Here is a 21754-nt window from a genome sequence, read left to right on the forward strand (position 1 = left end):
GTTCCTATTCCAAACAGCATGCAATCTAAAAAGTCAAGTGGAAGAGGGAGTTGATACATTTTTATATACATATATACATCTACAGAAGTATTTTTTAGTAATTATAAACAAGAGTCACTTATCCCCATCAACATGTTACCAAATCCATCCTTAACTGGTTGATTTCTTAAAGACATTGTGAGCAGAGATGAATCCTGAGGAGCAATATGAAAGAGGAGGATAGTGGCCATAAAGATCAGTTCAGGGAATGTTGTGATGTTTTCAAGAGAAACTTGTAAGTGAGCTGATGAGTCTGGTATCACTGGCAGAGCCAAGGAGATGGGTCATCGTGTATGTGTGATGCAATTAGGTGGATACATATGACCATGCAGATGTATCTCTGTCGGAGTGGAGTGATTAAGCGCAGGGAGGAGAAAACAGTGGGATGATTTTGTAATATTACTGGGAGTCACCACATGATACTTTTATATAGATATCCTCACAAGCTTTGTTTAACCAACTCTACAGGCAGGAAGATCTTGCACACACGTGTGTTGGGGCAGTTCTTTTTGGAAGTGGCTTTCACATCACTATTAAAGTCTGTTCACTGCCTGACTCTTTCTGATTGGAATATTTTTGTTTAGGTGTTGAGCTGCTGTACACAGGACATACTGAAGCAAACATAATCATTATATGGGTTCAGAAGCCCAATGAGTGCTGAAGAATGCTAAGAAAGACCAACCGACCAAGATTATGGCGTGTGCTGAAGTCCATCCAACTAGGATGAACTGAGGAAAGTATGAATTTTCCTGAGGAGTGGAGGAAATTGAAGCAGGAAAGCACATAGACATTGTCAAGAGTCCTGTTAAAAGGCCTGAACAGTTGGGTTGGCTTAGTGATGCTTCAAGACTCTGCTAACAATGCTTTGGGAAAGGGGCACACCAAGAGAACTAGGTAGATGTCACTGAAAAATGGATACAGGTGCAGGAATATAGATAGAATGGCATGTTCCAGCCCCCAGGGCTGGTTGTTTTCCATGGTGGGGAGGGGTCACGAGTATGGCTAGGTTGGGTAGGTACTACTTACTTGGTTTTGATTCAATATGCCAGCCCTTTCTCTATCAAGCTCTTTGTGCCATCATTTTAAACATTGATCTCATCTGTCTCTCTATCCTAACATTTCACCCATGCCTGCAGCAAGATCAATCTACTTATGTGACCCCCATCACCATGGCACTGGAATGCTTGGCAATTGTTAATGGATTTCGTTCTCAACACCCTGTGAGGTTAGATATCATGCCATTTTTACATGTGGGGAACTGAGGCAAAGGGCAGATTAATTGATGTACCCAAGGTCACACAGCAAGTCTGTGGCTGAGCCAGGAACTGAATGTGTTTCCCAAGTCCCAGTCAAGTGGCTTATTCACTGTGCTTATTGGTGCTTTCTTGGATGACTTAGCTAAATACATTTATCTTGTCTCCCTCATTTTCACTGGTTGCAATATATAAAACTGCCTCTTAAGTCTCCTTCTGCACTTGAAGATCAAGGTGCACTTTTGTGGGTTATGCTCTGGGTTGGCTGCCCAGCAGACTTCCTCTCACTCTTCTGGTGGTATGCTGCCTGCCTGCTTTTTTGCGCACAAATCCATGATCAGGACCCATGTATAAAAACACAAATGGATCATTCTTTTAAATCATTAACACCCATTGATAGCATGTTCCTACAAAACAGCCTGAGAGTGTGGAAATAATATTTATAATGATACAATCTCTCCCCTCCGTTATTGAGGTTCTAGGGTGTTGTAGCACATTTAAAATAAAATAAATGAAAACCCCTCAGCAATAATTAAAAGGGCGTCAAATAGTCTTGCAAGAAAACCCCAACAGAAATACTACACAAGAAATACAGCGAATCTGTACAGCTGCTTTTGATTTTGTGCCACAGATCTTATTCCAAAATACACCTAAAAGTGTATGCAATACAAAAATATTTGTTTTAAGACATCTCCAAATAAGCTGATAAAATTTTAGTTTTTCCATGCATTGTCTGGGACGTAGCCTTACTGAGACTCTGCAGCTATGACATTTTATAATGAAAATCAAGATCCCTCGACTAATATTCACTGTTTCACCATTGAAGTACATGCTATTTCCACCTTATTTTGCAGCTCCCCTCATTTTGAGTTACAATTGTGTCACTTGATTGAAAAGATCAAATTAGATGTCACTGGGATTCAGATTACATTTATTATATTCAGAGACCTCTTCCCCAGAGCAGGGTGAGAGTACTGACCTGTGGATTCTATTCACAGACTATGCCATGGAAAGAGGTTCATCAAGTTCACAGGTTTTACAGGCCTCTGCCAATTTAATTTTAAAAGAATTGGAAGATTCATAAGGCTTATTTGACAAGAGGTTGGAAGAGCTTGTTCTTTGATACATGTATGACATTTTACATTTAATACAATGTTTTTTCACAAACAATCTCAGTTCTTTTATTCTAGCATACGGATGGGGCGATGGGTTATCCTGATGCTGCATTGGCTACAAAAGACCATAATATTTGACCTCACCACTCATTAAACAGTGGGGGCTGTTGTCTGGCTTGCTGGAAAAGAAGTGTGCCCCCTTTAAGGACTAGAAAGCAAAGGAGTGACTTTTGACAGCAGCAGCAGACCAGGGCAGCATGGAGTTTCTGACCCGTCATCCAGAGGTGACTATAAGATCCATGCTGGTGCAGAAAAAGCCTTCTTTTACCTAGACCAGCGGAACAGCACCCATCCTGCCACCCATGAAAGTGGTAAAATACCAGGTTTTGTCAGGTTCTGCTGTGGGCATTGCACTAGTTGCTCCTTTCTCGGGGGGGGGGGGTTCCCTCGCCACCAGATTGGCGAAGGCAAAGTGGTTTTTTTGTTTTGTTTTGTTTTTTCTTTCCTCAAAGCAGGTTCAGCAGGGCTTAGTTGGGTGAACATGAGACAGGAATTAGGCTATGATGTATGTAATTGTGTAAATGTGGTGTGGCTGTCCAGTGCAGGTATGCCATAGGGAAGGGACACAATGATCAGACAAAATGGATTGGTAAAGGATGTAAAGAAGGTATGCTTTAAAGGAGCAGAAACAGAGATATGGACTGAGTTCCCATTGACTTCAGTTCCCAAAATTGCCATTGACTTCAGTGGGGACAGGACTTCACACATTGTCATTGTTGATCTAATAACTCAGCCCATATCTGGGATAATTCGAGTTAACTTGTTCTGACCTTGACACCAAGAACAAGATTCTTAGTAATTTTCATACCCAAAAGTACAATGTTATACAACGTTTTATTTAATATGGCAAAATTCCCATTGACTTCAATGAGGCCAGGATTTCACCCCATGTGTTTTGTAGTGCAAATCTGCAAACCACTCCAGAGCTAGATTTGCAATATGTGAAGGAGGATCATCGTACAGAAGAGCCAACAAATTTGACATTTTAAGAACTTGTATCTTCCAGAATGCAATATCAGGCCTTAAAAATCCAACTAAATTGCATTCTATAAACCAGAATTTTCTTCTGATGAAACAGAATAACCAAAATGTAGGCAATTATTTTAATTTGCAACATGACTTTTAAAAAAGTGCCAAATCCTGACTGGCTCTGGGCTCCCGGAATTGCAATGAAGTCAATGGGAGTTGCAGGTATTCAGCACATCTCAGGATGTAGTGTTATATATACAAAGACAAAGCAATTTTAGAATAGAATGGTCAATCCTAGGGAGGGTTTGATTTCAAGTTGTAAAAAAATGGGTTCAGAAAACAACACCACAAACTTATCTAGACAATATAATAAAGTAAAAATATCAAGAATACATTTAAGGACTAAAGCGTATAGTGCAATTCCATTTTGGTGACAAGTAACACCATATCCATCAACTGAGCATCAACAGTTGCATCAGTCATGACGCTCATCCCAATACAAGTTATCCTCAGATCTTCTACAGCTAATCAAAAATGTAGTAGCAAGTGATATTAGGAATACCGATGATGGCCCTTTACTTCTATTTGTGATTCGTTATTATTCTGTTGTGATGGTGTCTACACACCCCAACATGTAAGCTCAGTTACTCTGTGTAAATTTAGACAGACTAAGAAGTTCCTACAGTATTTGCTCATGTAAATCTGCCTGGGATGACATCCAAAAGAGGCCCAGTCTTTAAATCTGGACAGGAAAGCATAACCTCCTCCTTTCTTCCCCGACATAAATCTAACCTAGAGTGAGTGATCCGATGCATGCAGCTAAAGCAGCAGTGACAAAAATGCAGTCTGTTAAGGAAAAAAAAAATCAGAGACCTAATGCAAGAGCAAAAAGCAAACCATCCTGAGCAGAAAGGGTTTAAAGTCACAAAAAAACATGAGTAGCAACCTAGCAATGATGAAAAAATTTAAGCATGGAAGCTTATTGGCAAAGCTGTGAAGGAAAGAACATTGAAACATGAGGTCTGATATGAAATAAGGCAGCAGATAACTGCAGACGGGAAAATCTATTGTGAAGATGAAAATCCAAACTGAAAAAGCACAAAGATGTCAAAAGAAAAAAAAATAGGCAAGGTTGAGAGAAGATGAAATAAAAAAGTCATGGACGAAGTTGGCAGATGTAACGCTAGAGTGAAGAAATCTTGAAAGAATGAAGTTTAACCCACAACCCCCCCCCAAATGAAAAGCTGACATTTTTATACTGTATAAAATAAATTCGTAAACACCAAAGAGTTGGAAGAATGAAATGCAACAACATTTTAAACAGTTTTTCATTTTTAACTCTTTTAAAAGAAGATAGTAAACATCAAGAGGCATGGTTTTAAACACAAAAGCAGTTAGAGCCAAGGTCTCTAATTTAGAAATGCCCTTGATCATGGTTATTTGGGTACTTTCTAAAAGTACTTATGGTATGGAATAAGTAGACAAAACCCTAGCTGGAAAGTGTCTAAGATCTCTATAATAGTAAGCAAAATTAGAGCCATGTGTATAAAAAAATGAATATTGTTTTCTCCCAGTGGAGGTTTACAGGTATAAATACAAGCAAAGGAGGTTGTAGGTATGTGTTGTGGTGATGTAATAGAGGGTCCAGGGGTATGTATGTTCATTATTGCTATGGGGGAAACCTTGATAAAGGTAATACCTAGCTGTTATATAGTGCTTTTCTACGGTGGATCTCAAAGTGCTTTACAAAGGAGCTCAGTATCATTACCCCATGTGGGGAAACTGAGCACAGGAAGGTGAAGTGTCTTGCCCAAGCTCACCCAGCAGGTCAGTGATAGTAGCAGAGCTGGTGTCCAGCATCTCAGTCTAGTGACTAAATATAAATAAAGTGAATAAATGTATAAAAGTTCAGCCAAACATTTGCTCCATGACTTTTCGTCCTATGCTTTTTATATTTACATTTGGTGACTTTTCTGAGGGAAGGAGAGAAGCTGGAGAAGGCATTGGGAGGGAAATTATGGACTGTGTAACTTATAAGTGGAAAAACTTAACATGAAACAAAAAAATCCCACAAATGTAGAAGGCCAAAGACAGTGGGGTACAAAGAAAGATGCTAGTGATCCATGTAAGGGTTATGGGGGAAATAACAGAGAGAGTTTCTTCTGACAAAGGAAAAGAGACAGAGGCAGATAGGTAAGAAAGCAGATATATAGGAACAGAAGCAGTTACAGGTTGGTTCAACAGGGCCAGAGGTGAACCAGCCTTTGTAAATAGGCTAGATGGTTCATGTTCAATGACCTATCTATACTTGTTCCATAACAAAATATACTCTGTACATTCCAATAAGGCCCTTGACTCCTTTACAAAGCTGCACCCTTCCTTCCTGAAAAGATCTAAAGTCAGAAGTTGGGTCCCAAGGCTTGCTGGGGGTAAGAGGTTTGGCTGCTAAGGGGCTAACTTAGAGAGGGAGGGAGATTTGTCAGGTTCCTAGCTGTGCAAATAACCAAAGTTCATAATAACTGAACTTTTATACACACGGGCTATGCTTTGCAAATACGTGGAAGCTGGAACCCAAGACTCTGCTCAAGGGGATATGAGGTTCAGTGTGGAATATTCCACACACCTCTAAGCAATCTTTCTTTATACTTTGGAATTGTAGACTATGAATCCAGACTATCCTGCACTCAAGGCCATTGTCACATTCCTCTTTCTTTCCAAAATGCCTGTTCATCTCTGACTTATTATATTTTGTTCCCGACCTGAGAAAGGCAATGCAGGAATAGGAAAAATATCAAAGAAGCTGAGATCTGGTGCTAGTTCTGGTGAAGGTGAAAGCAGGAGCACTTTGCAGACTACTAATTTATTTATTATTCACAATTTGAGGACTCTATTGACACATTATACACTACAGGCAGGCACAAGAGACATGGAAGTAAAAAATAAAAGAAAAATCCATTTGTTGCTTTAGGCATACTTTAATTTGTTACTCAGTTCTGCTCCTGTCAGCAGCTGAACTTTTAGAAGTTCTCTGAGATATTGTAACTAATTAAAAATAAACAAAATTATCAAAGAGACAATGTTTGTTTTGGTAATATTCCTAAATTGATAGCTGCCAATTTCTTTTTTTAATATATATTTTATATTTTTTCATTAATATTTACAAATACAACAAATATACCAAAATATTAGATTCAATATAATACAGCAAGTAAATAAAGAGGGTGAGAATAAAGGGAATCAAGGGGAAGCAACATATTTATCCTCAGAGTCTACATTAATCATAACAAGCAACAAAGAGTCCTGTGGCACCTTATAGACTAACAGATGTATTGGAGCATAAGCTTTCATGGGTGAATATCCACTTCGTCAAACACATGTAATGGAAATTTCCAGAGGCAGGTATAAATATGCAGGCAAAAATCAGTCTGGAGATAACGAGGTTAGTTCAATCACGGAGGGTGAGGCCCTCTTCTAGCAGTTGAGGTGTGAACACCAAAATCCTCCCTTTATATTTATACCTGCCTCTGGAAATTTCCATTACATGCGTCTGACGAAGTGGGTATTCACCCACGAAAACTTATGCTCCAATACATCTGTTAGTCTATGACTTGCCACAGGACATTTTGTTGCTTTTTACAGATCCAGACTAAGACGGCTACCCCTCTGATACATTAATCATAGACCTCTAAAAAGTCAGCTCAAATTGCTCTGTATTTTTTGGGCACTTCCTTTCTGCAGAATGCCAGTCATTTGTTAGCTGCAACGTCAGCCATATCACTGACCCAGACATACATATTTGGTGAAGATCAACTTTTCAATTTTTTCACGATTAATTTTTTAGCGACCAAAGCTGACATTAGAACCACACCACTTTGTTACCAGGTAATCTCCAGGTTTCAGAAATATATCCAAGAATGAAACTTAAAGGAGAGGGCTCCAACTTAGCATCCAATATCAAATTGGTCTTTCGACCTACCTCATACCAGAAATTCTTGATACAGGGGCACTCCCAAAACGTATACACCAATGTACCAACAGAGTTACAAATCCTACATCAATCAGCATTTATGAGGCCCATTATCATTTACCTATGTGGGGACCACTATAGCCAAAAAAAATGTTTTTCGGTGAATAAGAGATAGTCTCAGGTCTATAGTTGCTTTTATTTTTTTTAACGTTAGATACAATTGTATTCCATTGGGTCATAGATAGTTGTGTATCCAAATCTCTCTTCCAAGCAACTCTCCAATTATCAATCTTTGGCAGAGTTTTTTGGGTCAGAAAATTGTAAAAGGATACTACTGGCCAAGTAAATCTAGGAAGTTTCCTCCAAAGTAATAAAAGTTCTGGAGTTTCTGGAGCTCCCAATGCATCCAGTCCAAACACATTCATTAGTAAATGCTTTAATGGGAGATGTTTCCATGCTCAGGGGCAGGGCAAGCCAAATTGTTGCTGAAAATCTACAAATAGTTTAAATTTTTCATTGCCTGTTACAGGGATCGGCAACCTTTGGCACGCAGCCCATCAGGGAAATCTGCTGCTAGGCCGGGACGGTTTGTTTACCTGCAGCGTCTGCAGGTTCGGCCGATCGTAGCTCCCACTGGCCGCGGTTCACCGTTCCAGGCCAATGGGGGTTGCGAGAAGTGGCGGCCAGCACATCCCTCGGCCCGCGCGGTTTCCCGCAGCCCCCATTGGCCTGGAACGGCGAACCGCGGCCAGTGGGAGCTGTGATCGGCTGAACCTGCGGACGCTGCAGGTAAACAAACCGTCCTGGCCCAGCAGCGGATTTCCCTGATGCATCGAGTGCCAAAGATTGCTGATCCCTGGCCTATTAGTTATGAAACAGTCATAATTCCTGTCACCATCCAATCCAACCCAGTCAAGGTTTTGCCACTGATTTAAAAAATAAGACTGCTGTATGGGACCGCTTCTTTATGGAAGAATGCGTGGAAGAATAACTTTCTAGCCAAGTTTGACTAAGCTTGATTCACAGCTGTTATTGTGGAAACTCTGGAATCTTCAAATCCATAATAATTCAATCCTACAGTGTCTGAAATGGGGAGCGGATATATCAAATCTCATACAATCATAGAATCATAGAAGACTGAACACTTTGTGCAGCCATATCTAACAGCCCCAGAGATGCCTGGCTTAACAAAAAGGAGAGCTCATAATTTTCAAAGTTGGGAAAGCCAAACCCTGCCAGAGATAGGGGAAGCTGTTCAGAACGAGTCTTGGTTTCTTACCTGCACCCTAAAGGAACATTCTGAAAATATTATTGAATTTCTTAAAATAAGTTTGAGGAACAGAATTAGGGAGATCCCTCAGAAGATACAAATTCTGGGAAGGACATTCATTTTCAGTATATTAATTTTACCCCACAATCTGAGGGGTTAAGGAGTCCCATCTCCCCAAATCGTTAGGTACTTGGGCAATTGTTGGTTCTCTCTATATCTTAGGAATGTCTTGAATATTTTGTATTTGTATAATCAGTATTATGTAAAACAACTGCCATTGACAGTTCTGATTTAAGAAAAGGCCTTTGTGGACATAATTATTAATGCCTAAGGGCTGGTCCACACTGGGGTGGGGGATCGATATAGGAAACGCAACTTCAGCTACGAGAATAGCGTAGCTGAAGTCGACGTTTCCTATATCGAACTAAAAGTACTTACTTCGGGTCCACGCGGCGCAGGCAGGCTCCCCCGTCGACAGCGCTTCCTCTTCTTGGCGAGCAGGAGTTCCGCAGTCGACGGGGGAGCGCTTTTGGGATCGATCTATCGCGTCCAGATGAGACGCGATAAATCGATCCCAGAAGATCGATCTCTACCCGCCGAATTAGGCGGGTAGTGTGGACCAGCCCTAAGATTTCTGATTTACTCCAATTAATTTTATATCCTGAGAGGTGTCCAAACTTTTTAACAGTGGTTAGAAGGTTAGGAATTGTTAACTTTGGGCTTAGATACAAATACAAGAGCATCATCCGTATAGAGCATAATGTTGTACTCTGTTATCCCCCACCCTGATATAATAAATATATTGATTTGCTCAGATAGCAATGGCTACAACTTCTAGAGTTAAATCAAACAGAAGAGAACAAAGGGGGCCGCCCTGCCTCATTCCTCTCTGTAACAGAAATGGGGCAGAAATAATACTTTTGGTCACTTTCCTGGAAGTCGGGGTTAGAGTACAAAAGTTTAATCCAAGCAATAAATTGGTTACCAAATCCAAATTTTGCTAACACATGAAAAAGATAGTCACAGGCTATGTGGTTAAAGATCTTTTTTGGCATCTAAATAAACAAGAGCTAAGGGTACCTTAGTATCTCTTGAAGCAGCAATAATATCAATCAGATGACACAAATTATCTGAGCCATGTCTATTATGAAGGAAGCCTACCTGATTTATGTGTATAACGTGTGAGAGAACTTCGTCCAATCGCATAGCAAGAGCTTTGACTGAAATCTTAGCATCACAATTTATTAAAGAAATTGGCCTGTGATTTCTACATAGACCAAAGGTCTTTCCCAGGTTTAGAAATATCTGAAATTACAACATCTCTTAGAGTAGGCAGGAGAGTTTGCTCATTCTTGGCCTCATTGAACATGTTCAATAATCTGAGTGTTAAAGTTACACAGAACTTTTTTTGTAAAATTCAGTTGGGAACCCAGCGGCACCAGGAATCTTTGCAACCTTCATTTCTTTTACAGCTGGCATTAGTTCAGTTATTTCTAAAGGAGCAGCTAAAAGTTGCTTCTGATAATTAGAGATACGTGGAAGAGACAATACACTAGAAAAGCCAGCTAGGGCAGCTTTGCTGATTCTGTCTTCAGCTAAATGTAGTTTTGAATAAAACTGTTGAAATTCTTCATTAATATCTGACTGTGTTTTATATAATTTATTGCTACTATCATGAATAACAGCCATCTTAATTTTGTTAGCCTTTTGCTTAAATCTATATGCCAATAGCTTGCTAGCTTTCTTGCCAGATTCCCAGCAGTTTTGCTTCAAACAGAAGAAAGCAAACTCAGCCTTTTGGGACAGAAATTTGTTGATTTCGTATTTTAGATGAATGAGAGTTCTGAGTTGCTCTGGGAAGGGGGCAGATGCAGTCTACATCCAAGGCCTTAATTTCCTTTGAAAGGGCATCAATTCTATGTTATCTTAATTTCTTTTTAAAGGAGGCGTAAGAGATGATATGGCCTCTGATGAAGGCTTTAAAGGCTTCCCAAAGTGTGGCAGCTGATGAAGCAGTGGGGCATTTGTATTAAAAAAAATTCTAACTCCTGCTGGATACAGTTAACAAATGATGTATCAAACAGCAGAGATGTGTTTAATCTCCACATTTTAGTTGGGGGGTACATACCATGGGGACCTAAAAAACATGGTCAGATACAGTAATAGTATCAGTGCCACAATCAGTGACAGAATTGGTCAAGTTTTGTGAAAGTAAGAAATAGTCCAATCTTACATGTGTTGAATGAGCTGCAGGAAACAAAACAAAACAAAAAAAAAACACTCAAAACCTATAGGCTCTGGCTGTAGGAATACCCAATCTCCACACATTTTGTCATCCTAAGTCAGCCATGTATGTTTTTTATATCGAAATGGAGAACATTTATCAAGGATTGGATCTAGAATTTTGTTAAAATCTCCAGCTATAATAATACTATGGTGGCCCCATGGCATTTATACTCATAACACATTTATGAAAAAAATTGGGATCATCCAGGTTTGGCCTGTAGAGATTGCAAAAAATGATTATAAAACTGCCAATTTCAGTCTTAAGGACAGTAAATCCACCCTCATTGTCAGACCCAGTGATGTCAACCAGGTCTGCATTCTGAAGAGGTTCATCTCCCCTCCTTTTGGCTCCCTGACAGTGTGGTCCTGCAGCAAAGACTTCCTTGGGTGTCTCTAACTGTGAAAACTCCTGTAAGGGGCCTTCCCCAGCAGGAAAAGACTCGAGGAACAGTTTATGTAGAATGCATTCATGCTGCTGTCTTTTCTACTGCTGTCTTTGGGAAGCAGGGCATGTCCTTCTTGTCACTGACCCCTTTCCCTTCCCAGGCACAGATCCCGAAATCCATGAAGGAATTGAGGCACAGAGAAATCAGGGTATCTGGCTGACCACCTTACATATAGATTGGGAAGATCCATATGAAAGGTTCTCTTTATGCTAGAATTCATGAGGAAAGGATAAGGTTAAAAAAAATATAAAAGGAATTAAGCATGCTAATCAACAACACATTAGTGGGAAAAGAGACCATTTGGGTGGGCACAGAATTCATAATAAAGAGCAGATTCACACTGGCAGACTAAACGAACAGATTTTGAACTGGGTGAACAGGCAACTGTATTGCAAAAAAATGATAGTAACTATGCTAGACTAAGTAATAACTGCCAAGTTAAGACATTACTGATAAATTAAAAAACAAACAAACAAAAAACTAAGGAGATTATTTTTTCAAATAGATTCCATAATGCCCAGTGCTAGCAACATTATACAGAACAAAGTGGGAAGACTAAAGAAGACTAGAGCAGCTCAGAATTTTTTTTTTCCCCACAGAAAATTTTGACTTTTTGGCAAAAGTTTATAAACCAAAAATTTTCACCTGAAAACTTTCAGATGAAACCCAAATTTTTTGACTCAGAAATGCCACTGCACAGCTTCATGGGAGTTGCAACTCATGGGCTCCCCCTTCTCCATCAGCCAGGCTCCCAGGCTGGACTATATCTACCATGATGTACTTTTGTCTCCTCTCTTGCTGAGCCTGCGTATGAAGAACAGGAGTCCCTGGTTGTGTGCATTTTGAGTCATGCACTCTGGTTGGGGACCCTGAAGTCATAGAGTAGAATGTGGGCATGAGGGAACCAAACTACAAGTCCCATGAGGCACCACAATAGGTCTTCCAAATTGAATATTTTCCATTTTCTACCAAAAAACAAAATCTTTTTTGGGCGGGGGGAGGGGGGGGTAAGTGCGGGGGGTAATTCAATTTTTTGGACAAAAAGTCAAACTTTTCCTCAGAAAGTAGTATATTTTGCAAAAAGAAAAAAAATCATTTTCTTGAAAACCTAGTTTTCAATCAAAAAACATTTGCAGCAGAAAACTTTCAAATAGCCCTATGCAGGACCAACTCCCAAATAATTGAAAAGGCATTTTTCATTGGTCTTCCTTTCTAGAATTGCAGGATTAAATGATTAACTAAAAATGTATGTGATTTTCTTCAGTGTAGCAATTTTTTGTTTTTCTTTGTTGTATTTGTATGTACATACTGTATAATTTTGCTGATGGTAGTATTCTCTGATCCCTCTGGGCCTGATTCTGATACCCTTGTTCACACTGAATAGTACTTATTTCATGAGGACACTCAATCAACTTCAATGAATCTACTTGAGAAGTATGATATTACTCAACATAAGCAGGAGTATCAGCACCTGGATCCCCTTCTAGATTTAGGAATCCAAACCCAACTCCACTTTTAAATTTCAAGAGCTCCTCCTTATCTCTGTGCCAAAATCCTGACTCCAAACACCCAGAGTTTTGAAAGGAGAGATTAAAATCCAGGGTGGGCTGAAGCACCACTGTATAGCTTCAGTTTTAAATCAGTGTAGTCCCACTGATGTCAAATTGTGTAAAATGGAATTAATGCAGTAGTTTATTGGGCCTTAAATCCAGAGCTGAATTTTGCAGAATTGATTTTCCTCAAGCTTGTTCTCAGCCCAACACTGACTTTTTTTCTTTTTTGTAAGCTAAACAATCCCCAAATATTCAGCCATTATAAATGTATCCAGTCCTAAAACAAAACCAATTTATTAAATTGTTCTGATCTTTCTTTTGGGCATGCATAGCTTAGAAATGATTTTGTTTGAAAAGTTCAAAGTTGTCATGTGCATGGGGTGTGTCTTCAGCCAAGTCTGAAAAAAAATGGTTTAGAAACACCAAAGTTTCAAGTGTTTTAAAACTGCATATTACACATACACTGTATATGTTTTCCACTGATATTTCAGGGCTAGATTGTGCCTAACAGCACAGCTCTGAATAAGGGGTGCTATATAAATTGCACAAACCAAGGAGGCATTGTGCTTCATGGACAGACTTTGGAGGCACAATTTCCCCCTCTACTTTCCCCTGCTCTAGAGGGGTAGTCATTTGCTGTTGTCCTATACCAAAAGCAAATTATGACACTCCATATATCAGCTGTAGTTGGCAGTGGTGGAGCCAATGCTCCACTCCAGGTGTTCATATTTCACACTCATATGCTCCAAGGGGTATAGTAGGCCAGCAGCAACCGCTTACTCCAGTTCAACTGCACCCAAAGTCTGGATAGCTTGCACATGGAAGTAAGGGAAATTCTTACTCTCCCTCACATCTGTATGTGTGAATATGTAGTCCAAGTCACATTATGGCCTTTAATCCTTAGAACATTGATATTTTGCTGGTGGCCAGATAAGTGTATGGTTTAGAGCATACAATTTGTTCAAATGCTCCAAAGGTTTAATAATATATCAAGATCCAGAGATCTAAATATATCCATTCAAGAATATGCAAATATCTAAAGCTCTGTGCATTGAAATGAGTGCAGCTGTGATCCCAAACGTGAAAACATTCAAACACTTGGTGAATTTATTTGAATCTCCCTTCAACGTTCAAAATATAAAGGCACACAAGTACACTCTGCATTCATTTCAGGGGTAGATCTCCCATCCCTGAATACAATGCTCCATCATGATCTGAACAGAATGAAAGCTCCAAGTTGGCAAAGGGCTAGAGTGCACCATTTAGTCACAGCTCTGTAGCGGAATACTGCAGTCATATAATTCCCAGGGCAGCGCCGGAGGCCCTCCTTTGGTATACAGACCTCTAGGACTGAGAGGGAGTTCATTTTCCTTCAGTCCTTGGTTTCTCTTGTAAGAATGCCAGCCATAGTGACAATTCATACTGGTGTAGTGGTGGTGGCTTTATCATAATCAACTAGGAAATGCACTGAGACTGCAAACACATTTCTCAAACTCATATTTTTTAAAAAAAACATGAGTGGATTAAAAGACTATAAAGCGTATATGCTGGGTATAAAATAGAACAGAATATAAAAATGGAATAGCATTTTCTAAAAGACTATTTTTGAAACATAGTCCTGGTTATTCATAGTTCACAATGCAATGTGTACAAATACGGTGTCCTTGGAATCAGCCAGTAGAACATTGATAGATTATAGTTTTCACCTGCTGAGAAGAATTGTGTAGAAACAGAGCACAATTGCTTTGTTCAATGAGACATCCCAGACAAAACAGAGTCCCACTTCTTATAGATTAATGTCTTTGATTTACCTTCATTGTCCCTTAGGGTAAAGTTGGGATTCAAAGAAAGGCCTTCATCAAGAGAATAATGGAATCTTGGCCCATTTGCAGAGTTATCTTTGTCAGTGGCACTGATAGTCTGAATGACCTGAAATAAAAATTAAATAGTAAATGTGTTGAAATTTCAACTTGACCCAAATATTGCCTGACCTCAGCACAATCTTTAAGCTTAGCTTATTTTAATTTTCTACTTGGCTGCAGCCAAATTCAACCCATGAAACTACTGGCCCATTAGCTTGATTTCTCTCAAATGAAATATTTTAGGACTCATACTGTGGAGCAAGCTAAAAGCATCCATACTTTACAATATTTTAATATGAGTCAGGACCTTGCTACAAAGATTTTCCTTATCATCAAGACTGCATACTGGGGACTTCCAGAATTACAGTTTTCCATAAACACCTGTTTTCTGAGAGACAAGACACTGATTAAACAAATGTCTCCAATATATAGCATCCTCTGTGTGTTGTCCCTACTAATGAAATGCAAAAGCACTTGACACTTTTTCCACTCTAACAATGCTTAGGGAAAACAATTGTTAAATCAGAGTGACAGACACTCAACACCAGCACTCTGTTTAAATCCCCTTTTAGGACTCAGTACCAAATTGTAAGAGAGCAGAAGATGAAGAGCCGCAGCAATAACCGGTTTTAGTTTGGCTTACCCCAGAGTAATATGAGATGAAATATATCAAGACAGACACCATGATTAGGAGAGCCAGGTTTGAAAGATAAGATTCCTACAACCCAAATCCCTACTGATTTTTTCAAATTGAATTCAAACCAAAACTTTACTAGGCTTTTGCAATGTTTGACTGAATATTTTTCACCTTTCATTTTCATTTTCTTGGTGGGACTGGAAATTCAAGTGCCAAAATAGTGTAAAAGAAAGACTGTTCTTAAGGTATTTCTGGATAAGACTGAATAAATTGCTGCACAGAAATGACAGAAATCCAGGGAGGGAAATACATTTTCTCATGAGATTTCCTGCTTAGTTTTGTAGACTGATAAGTGTCCAACTGTTTGTAGACTCATCCAAACTGAACTTGAAGTCTCGACTTTTGGGGCTGTTAGGGGTGCTGTCTGTATTAAAAGCTGAAGTACACAGGCATGTCTCAATGTCCACTTATACAGGAGTGGCAAAGCAAAACAAAGAAATTATATTTTTAAAGCTAATATAATACACCAGTTATTTTATAATCAGTGGAGTCTGAGTCTGAAGCAGATAAGAAGGCAAACAATATTTTCTGATTATTATATTTTATTAGGAGCTGGGGGGAAGATTTGATTTTTTAAAGGTAGCCACAATAAATTATTTGCCAGATTGTAAGCAATCAAGGCAATTATTTGCCAGATTGTAAGCAATCAAATTACATCTCAGATCATCTATAATCTTGAAGTCTGCAGCAAGCTAAGCAGTCTCATACTACAGCAGCCCTTGTTAAAACTTTGGGGAGCAGCTAATTGATCTACATTACATTTTGAAAAGGTGGTAAACCGCAAGAGGCATACCTGTAATTGAAATGGCCTTGCATAATGAACGGAGGATAGAAAAGCCTCATCTGATCAGCCTAAATTCAGATATTTAGTTTTTAATGTTTAGAGATACTTGGGGAATATTTTCAATATCAAGTAGGTCAGTTTTTTGGGACTACTGAATTTCTTTTGACATTTTTTTTTCTTTAGTTGCTAGTTAAAATTTAGATTAAAGGCCTTAGAAAATGAAAGTGTGTTTCATTAAGTAATAGTTCCAAAAACTTGGTTGTTTATTAGCAAAAATACTTTATTTTGTCATACATTGTACACTTCCCTTTGACAAGCTATGTTGTTGCTAATGGAATAATCTTAGGGCTCAATCCTGCTGCCTTTACTCATATAGGTAGCTCTATGTGACTACACTCAGTATGGAGGACTGGACCAAATTTTTCCGTCAAATGCATGTGCCTTCCTTTGAAATGCATCCCTGAGTAAATAGCCTTTGGTTGCAATTTGAAGACCTCATCCTGAAGGAGCAGGTATGCCGTGGAAAGCCAGCATTTCTGTTTAGTCGAGATAAAATCAGTGTTCTTCAGGCTTTTATTTGACAGTTATACATTCTTACAATAATAGAGGACTTTTAGCGATACAAAGGGGTGGAAGATAAAGAACTTTTGAGTCACCACTCCACTATTAGAAATAAATGATCTTTAACAATACTGAAATACATGCATTTTTGTTCCATTTTTTCATGAAAATACATACTGTGGTTGATGCAAGGAAAATCTTACTATCCAAATGTGTAAAAATGTACCTATATCATTTATCTAACATTTCAGGCCAATGATTTTACAGGATCTTGTTTCAGATGCATGCCACAATTTTTCAATACGCTATCTCAAGGCCTCAGTGGCACAGAAGTATTGGTAGGGTGTCTTTAGTAGCACTTTAAATCTCAAGAAAATACCCTAGCTATATTCTCCTATTTTTGCATGTGAAAATCCACATTTACTCTACTTTAAGCCATATAACTGAGAGAGTCTATAGTCAATTTAAAACAGACAATGTGGAAACACTTTTTCCATGTACGAAGTGTGTACATTGGGGCTGGTTGAAATTTTTTGTTCAAATTGTTTTTCAACAGAATAATGGGTTTTTGACAAAACAAATTTTCTTCATGAAACATGACTGCATTCCACAGAAAATATTGAGTTTCAGTAAGAAAAATAAACCAGAACAATTTTTGTTTTCTGACATTTTTCAGTTTTCCTTTTTTTGATAAAATTTACCTTTCCAACAAGCTATAAAATATATATGTATCAGGAATATCAAACAAGATGATTTCACCACTGTTCTCCCAGCCAGATGAAGGCAGCTCTCTCGCTGTGCTCTGCATGCTAATGGAAATTCCCTTTTCATTAGTAAATATTATATAAAGTATGCAGAATACATTTAAGGCATTTATGCAGTTCTCTGAATCTGAAATTTTGCTCAATTACCAGATGGTTTCAACGCGTTGCAGGGCATCTGATCTTTTAGCACTTTATGTTTGCTGAATTCTAGGCTTCCAAATGTATATGGTGAGAAGTCATGGAAAATTCATGGAGAATTAGCATCATAGAGCCATAGAATTTAAGGCCACAGATGATCACCAGGCCATCTAGGTTTTTTGCTCATAAATTGGGAAAAAAATATGAGCAGCACCTTAAGATCTAAATTAAGATCTAACCCTTTTATAATCAAAAAGCTTTTTAAATCTTATCACTTGCACTTTACCAGGGCTGACTAAAGTAAACACACAGAAGGCCAGACAGTCAATTGATGTAAATTGGCATTGCTCCATCGAAGTGACAGAAGACTTGCTCCGACTAACTTTTCAGGGAAAAGATGACCAGAAAGGAGGAAGAAGAAGAAGACAGTATTTTTTAATGCCAGAATACCACCTAATTGAATAAAGTAATTCAGCAAGCTCTAAGTTCTTTGTCAATGATTAAGTGGATTTGCATCTCATCAGGTTATACCTATGACACCAGGTACACCTTGCCAGTGAATAGAGTTGGTTTCATTTGGATGTTAGAACTCACAGCACCCGGTGAGGTGGCAGCCAGAAGCAACACAACAGTCATTGACTATGTGAATAAGCTAGAAATTACAGTACAACACCATCACAAAATCCAACTGATCATCATGAAAAAATACATAGAAAACATTTCTTGTTCAAACTAGGCATGATGATGAGTAGATACTATGATGATGAGTAGAACTTGGAGAAATTTTGCTGGAGCCATATTACAATGGAATGCTTCATGATATTGGGTCAATATTTTGTTGTAGAAGAAAACTGGGCAGGAGGGAGGGGAAGGTGCAACAATGTCAAAATGTCCTATTTCAATATTTGGGAATGAAATATTTTTGCTTCATTTGTATCATATTTTAGGATGTTATATATTGTATAGTACAAAATTTAAAAAAACCCTCAAAATCTACGCAAAACATTTTTAAAAAATTCCTTCGTGGTGAATTTTGAAATAATTGTTTCCCTTTCCTATATGTAATGAAGCCAAATCTTTTGGAAAATGGAATTTCTGTCCTTCTCTAGTGAGAAGTGAAGTATAAATATATGGATGGAGGGATTTCTCATGTATATGAGCCTTGTTCTTCCTGCTAGACATTTAATCAGCTTCTCAAACTTTACCACACATTTCAGATGAAAGTTTTGCTATCATTTATCGGGTCTGGATAATATCCATAATTGGAGTCTGAATAGTTCCAGAATACAAGGACCTTCAACTCTGAATACCATCCAGTTCTACATTATATTCTACTTTCCCCTCCTTAATAAATAACATGCTTTGAAATAGCTTTTGATTTGTTTAATAAGAAATACACCATAGAAGAGGATTTTATTTTACAGATGGAAACACGTATGAATAAAAGTCTTTCTGTCTGATGGTCAAATTCTATCCTGGCATAAGCTGGCACAACTCTAATTGACTTCAAGGGGAATTGCACTTGCTTATGATGGATTTGAATTTGGTCCTGTGTCTCAAGCTATATTTATTGTGCATCAGTCAGCAGTTCCTGTGGGATACAGAATGTATCTCCTAAGCAGGGTGAATGCCAGACTAGGAAAGTCATGAGCAGAATGTTCAAATGGTTTTCTCCTCACAAGTGTTTTGAGAGGGAGATCCTTTTGGGGTTCATTGAAATAATTCCTTTCTAACACTAGGTTTTATTGAATTAAAAACAAAATAAATTGTGCTCTTGGGAAGGGAGGGAGAAGCAGAGGGAAAGACTGTGAAAATCAGTGTTGATGTTATTTCCCCCACCTCAAACTTATCCCCAAACGTCTATCTAAAAATGCCCACTAAAAAATTCCCACAGGTTTATGGAATTAAAAACAAAATAAATCCAGTATGTTAAATCTGCTTTATTCTGCTTAACTGGACACTGGAGGATTATCACTTTGTAAGGAAAACCTTAGACAGCTTAGGGCTGCTGTTGGGCTACCTGCACTCTCATCCTAGCTGCTCAGGCAGGAGGAATGGCTGGGCCAAAAAGGTATGGCCTGGGGAATCTCTGACTGCTGGTACAGCCTCTTAGGACCCTGGGCAACTAGCATAAAATAAAGCAGCTCTTAGGATGTCATTGTGTCCCCCAGCTTGAATTGTAGAACTCCTCTGCAGCTGAGAATCTGCCCTACTATGTGATTGACTTTATAAGTAGAACTGGTTAGAAATTCTCTGGTGGAACAGTTTTCCATTGGAGAATGCAGATTTCTCAACATTGAAATATTTTGAGGAGAAGGTTTGATTTCAACAAAGGTCAAACATAACCCAGCAAGGGAGCTGATGGAATCCTGACAGCCAGATAGGTTTCCATCAGACACTTGCCTGGTTTCCTGCCAGCTCACCCACCCAACTCTTCCAAAGTCTGCCAGAAAGGCTGAAGGGAAGACAGGAGCCTGAAAGCTCTGGCTTCAAGCTCTAAGGTTCCCAGCTCTGCTGCGGATCTCAGGGCTTCCAGGATCTTGGCTCCCCATCAGCCCACCCGGCAGAATTTCATGTCAAAATTATTGATTTCCCTAAATGATTTTTTTAAATTCTGTTTTGTGGAGAAAATTGATTTTGGGAGAGGTGAGAACTTATTTTTGTGGGAGGTACTGATTTTGTGGGAGGCAAATCTATTCATTTTGCTAAGAGAAGAAAGAAGTGATTGTGTGAGGAGGTGAGTACATGGTGCACAGTGGAGAAGAAAACTAGGGATGAGGCCTAGTTGTATTGTGGTGGGGTGTTTTTCTTAGAAAAGCCAGTCACATCTTATTTTCCCTTCCTAGGCATAGACTGAAGATTTTGCTTCATCTGTAGTGTCCTCAAGGGGAAGGGAGTTAGACAGAGGGAAAGGATGAGAGACAGAGATGTAGACATTAGCGATAAGCATGGTAATTGTATGTAAATATTAATGTGGAAATCATGCATATTTAATGTAAATTAGTAATCATTCTTTTTGATGGGCCAATGTAGGAAAGTCTGTTCGACCAACCATCTTGTATTGATGTCAATCTTGATTCTTTAGTTCTTCCCTTAATTTATTTTTTCCTCTGCTATTTCACTTGTAGCATCAAGCAGTGGGTCTGTGAGTTTAAATCTGTCTCGAAAGATATCTCTAGGGCAAAGTGCTTCAATTGTTTCTTTAAATTGCTCATTTTGTGCTACATTGAAGGCAGTGTTAGCATAAAAGAAGTTATAAGTTATCAAGTCCAAGTCTTTGCCTTTCAGTTGCTTTTCTGGCATAATCACCAACTGAATATACAGATTATTCTTTGTCATTTCCTGAAAGTTGAAGAAAAACAAAGAGTTTTCCTGAATTACGTTGATATTGAAAAGCTGCTGAAAGACTGTGAACAAGGGTTTTAATTATTGCGACTTTCAAACAGAAGATAATAGCATAGACAATGCCTCACTTCCAGGATCATTAAAACAGTAGATGTTCTGCTTTTCCACTTCAAAAGACAAAGTATCATTCAATGGCACATTTGATCTTAAAGAATCTTTACCTTTTATTTAGAATTACCTATTTTCATTTCTTCAGTTCACTGAGTTTTTTTTTTCAACTTCAGACATATTTAATCAGTGACTAATGCAACAATCTTTATAATCACTAAATATTTATCAACCATTTGCAGTACTGATCAGCAGCTTTCAAATGTACTGCAACTAGAATGTACTGCAACTAGAATGAGAAACAACCCCTTAGTCAACTAGAATGTACTGCAACTAGAATGAGAAACAACCCCTTAGTCAATTCAGTACTGTGAAGCCTGAAAAATTAATAATAATTTTATCAAGTGCCTTGCCTCCAAGAGTTTCCAGATTCTAGCAAACCAAGCAGTTCTAACAGTTCACAGTGCTATCAATGACTCTATCAATTGTTCAGTCCCAGTTCTTATATTCTTTATTCATGTAAATATTTCAGATTAA

The 21754-nt window shown here is 38.5% G+C and overlaps 1 protein-coding gene across 1 annotated transcript in view; it reads right to left on the bottom strand.

Moving 5' to 3' along the window:
• The window catches only part of LOC112108663 (cadherin-18), a 284382-nt gene that overhangs the window by 4046 nt on the left and 258582 nt on the right, over positions 1–21754 (bottom strand). Inside the window, exon 9 of the mRNA XM_029912500.1 lies at positions 14770–14887. Coding sequence (XP_029768360.1) covers positions 14770–14887 — 118 coding nt within the window. The remainder of the gene's footprint in view (positions 1–14769; positions 14888–21754) is intronic.

The sequence above is a fragment of the Terrapene carolina genome, unplaced genomic scaffold (assembly GCF_002925995.2).
Source record: "Terrapene carolina triunguis isolate 2854851 unplaced genomic scaffold, T_m_triunguis-2.0 Scaffold48, whole genome shotgun sequence".
In the NCBI taxonomy this organism is placed as follows: domain Eukaryota; kingdom Metazoa; phylum Chordata; order Testudines; family Emydidae; genus Terrapene; species Terrapene triunguis.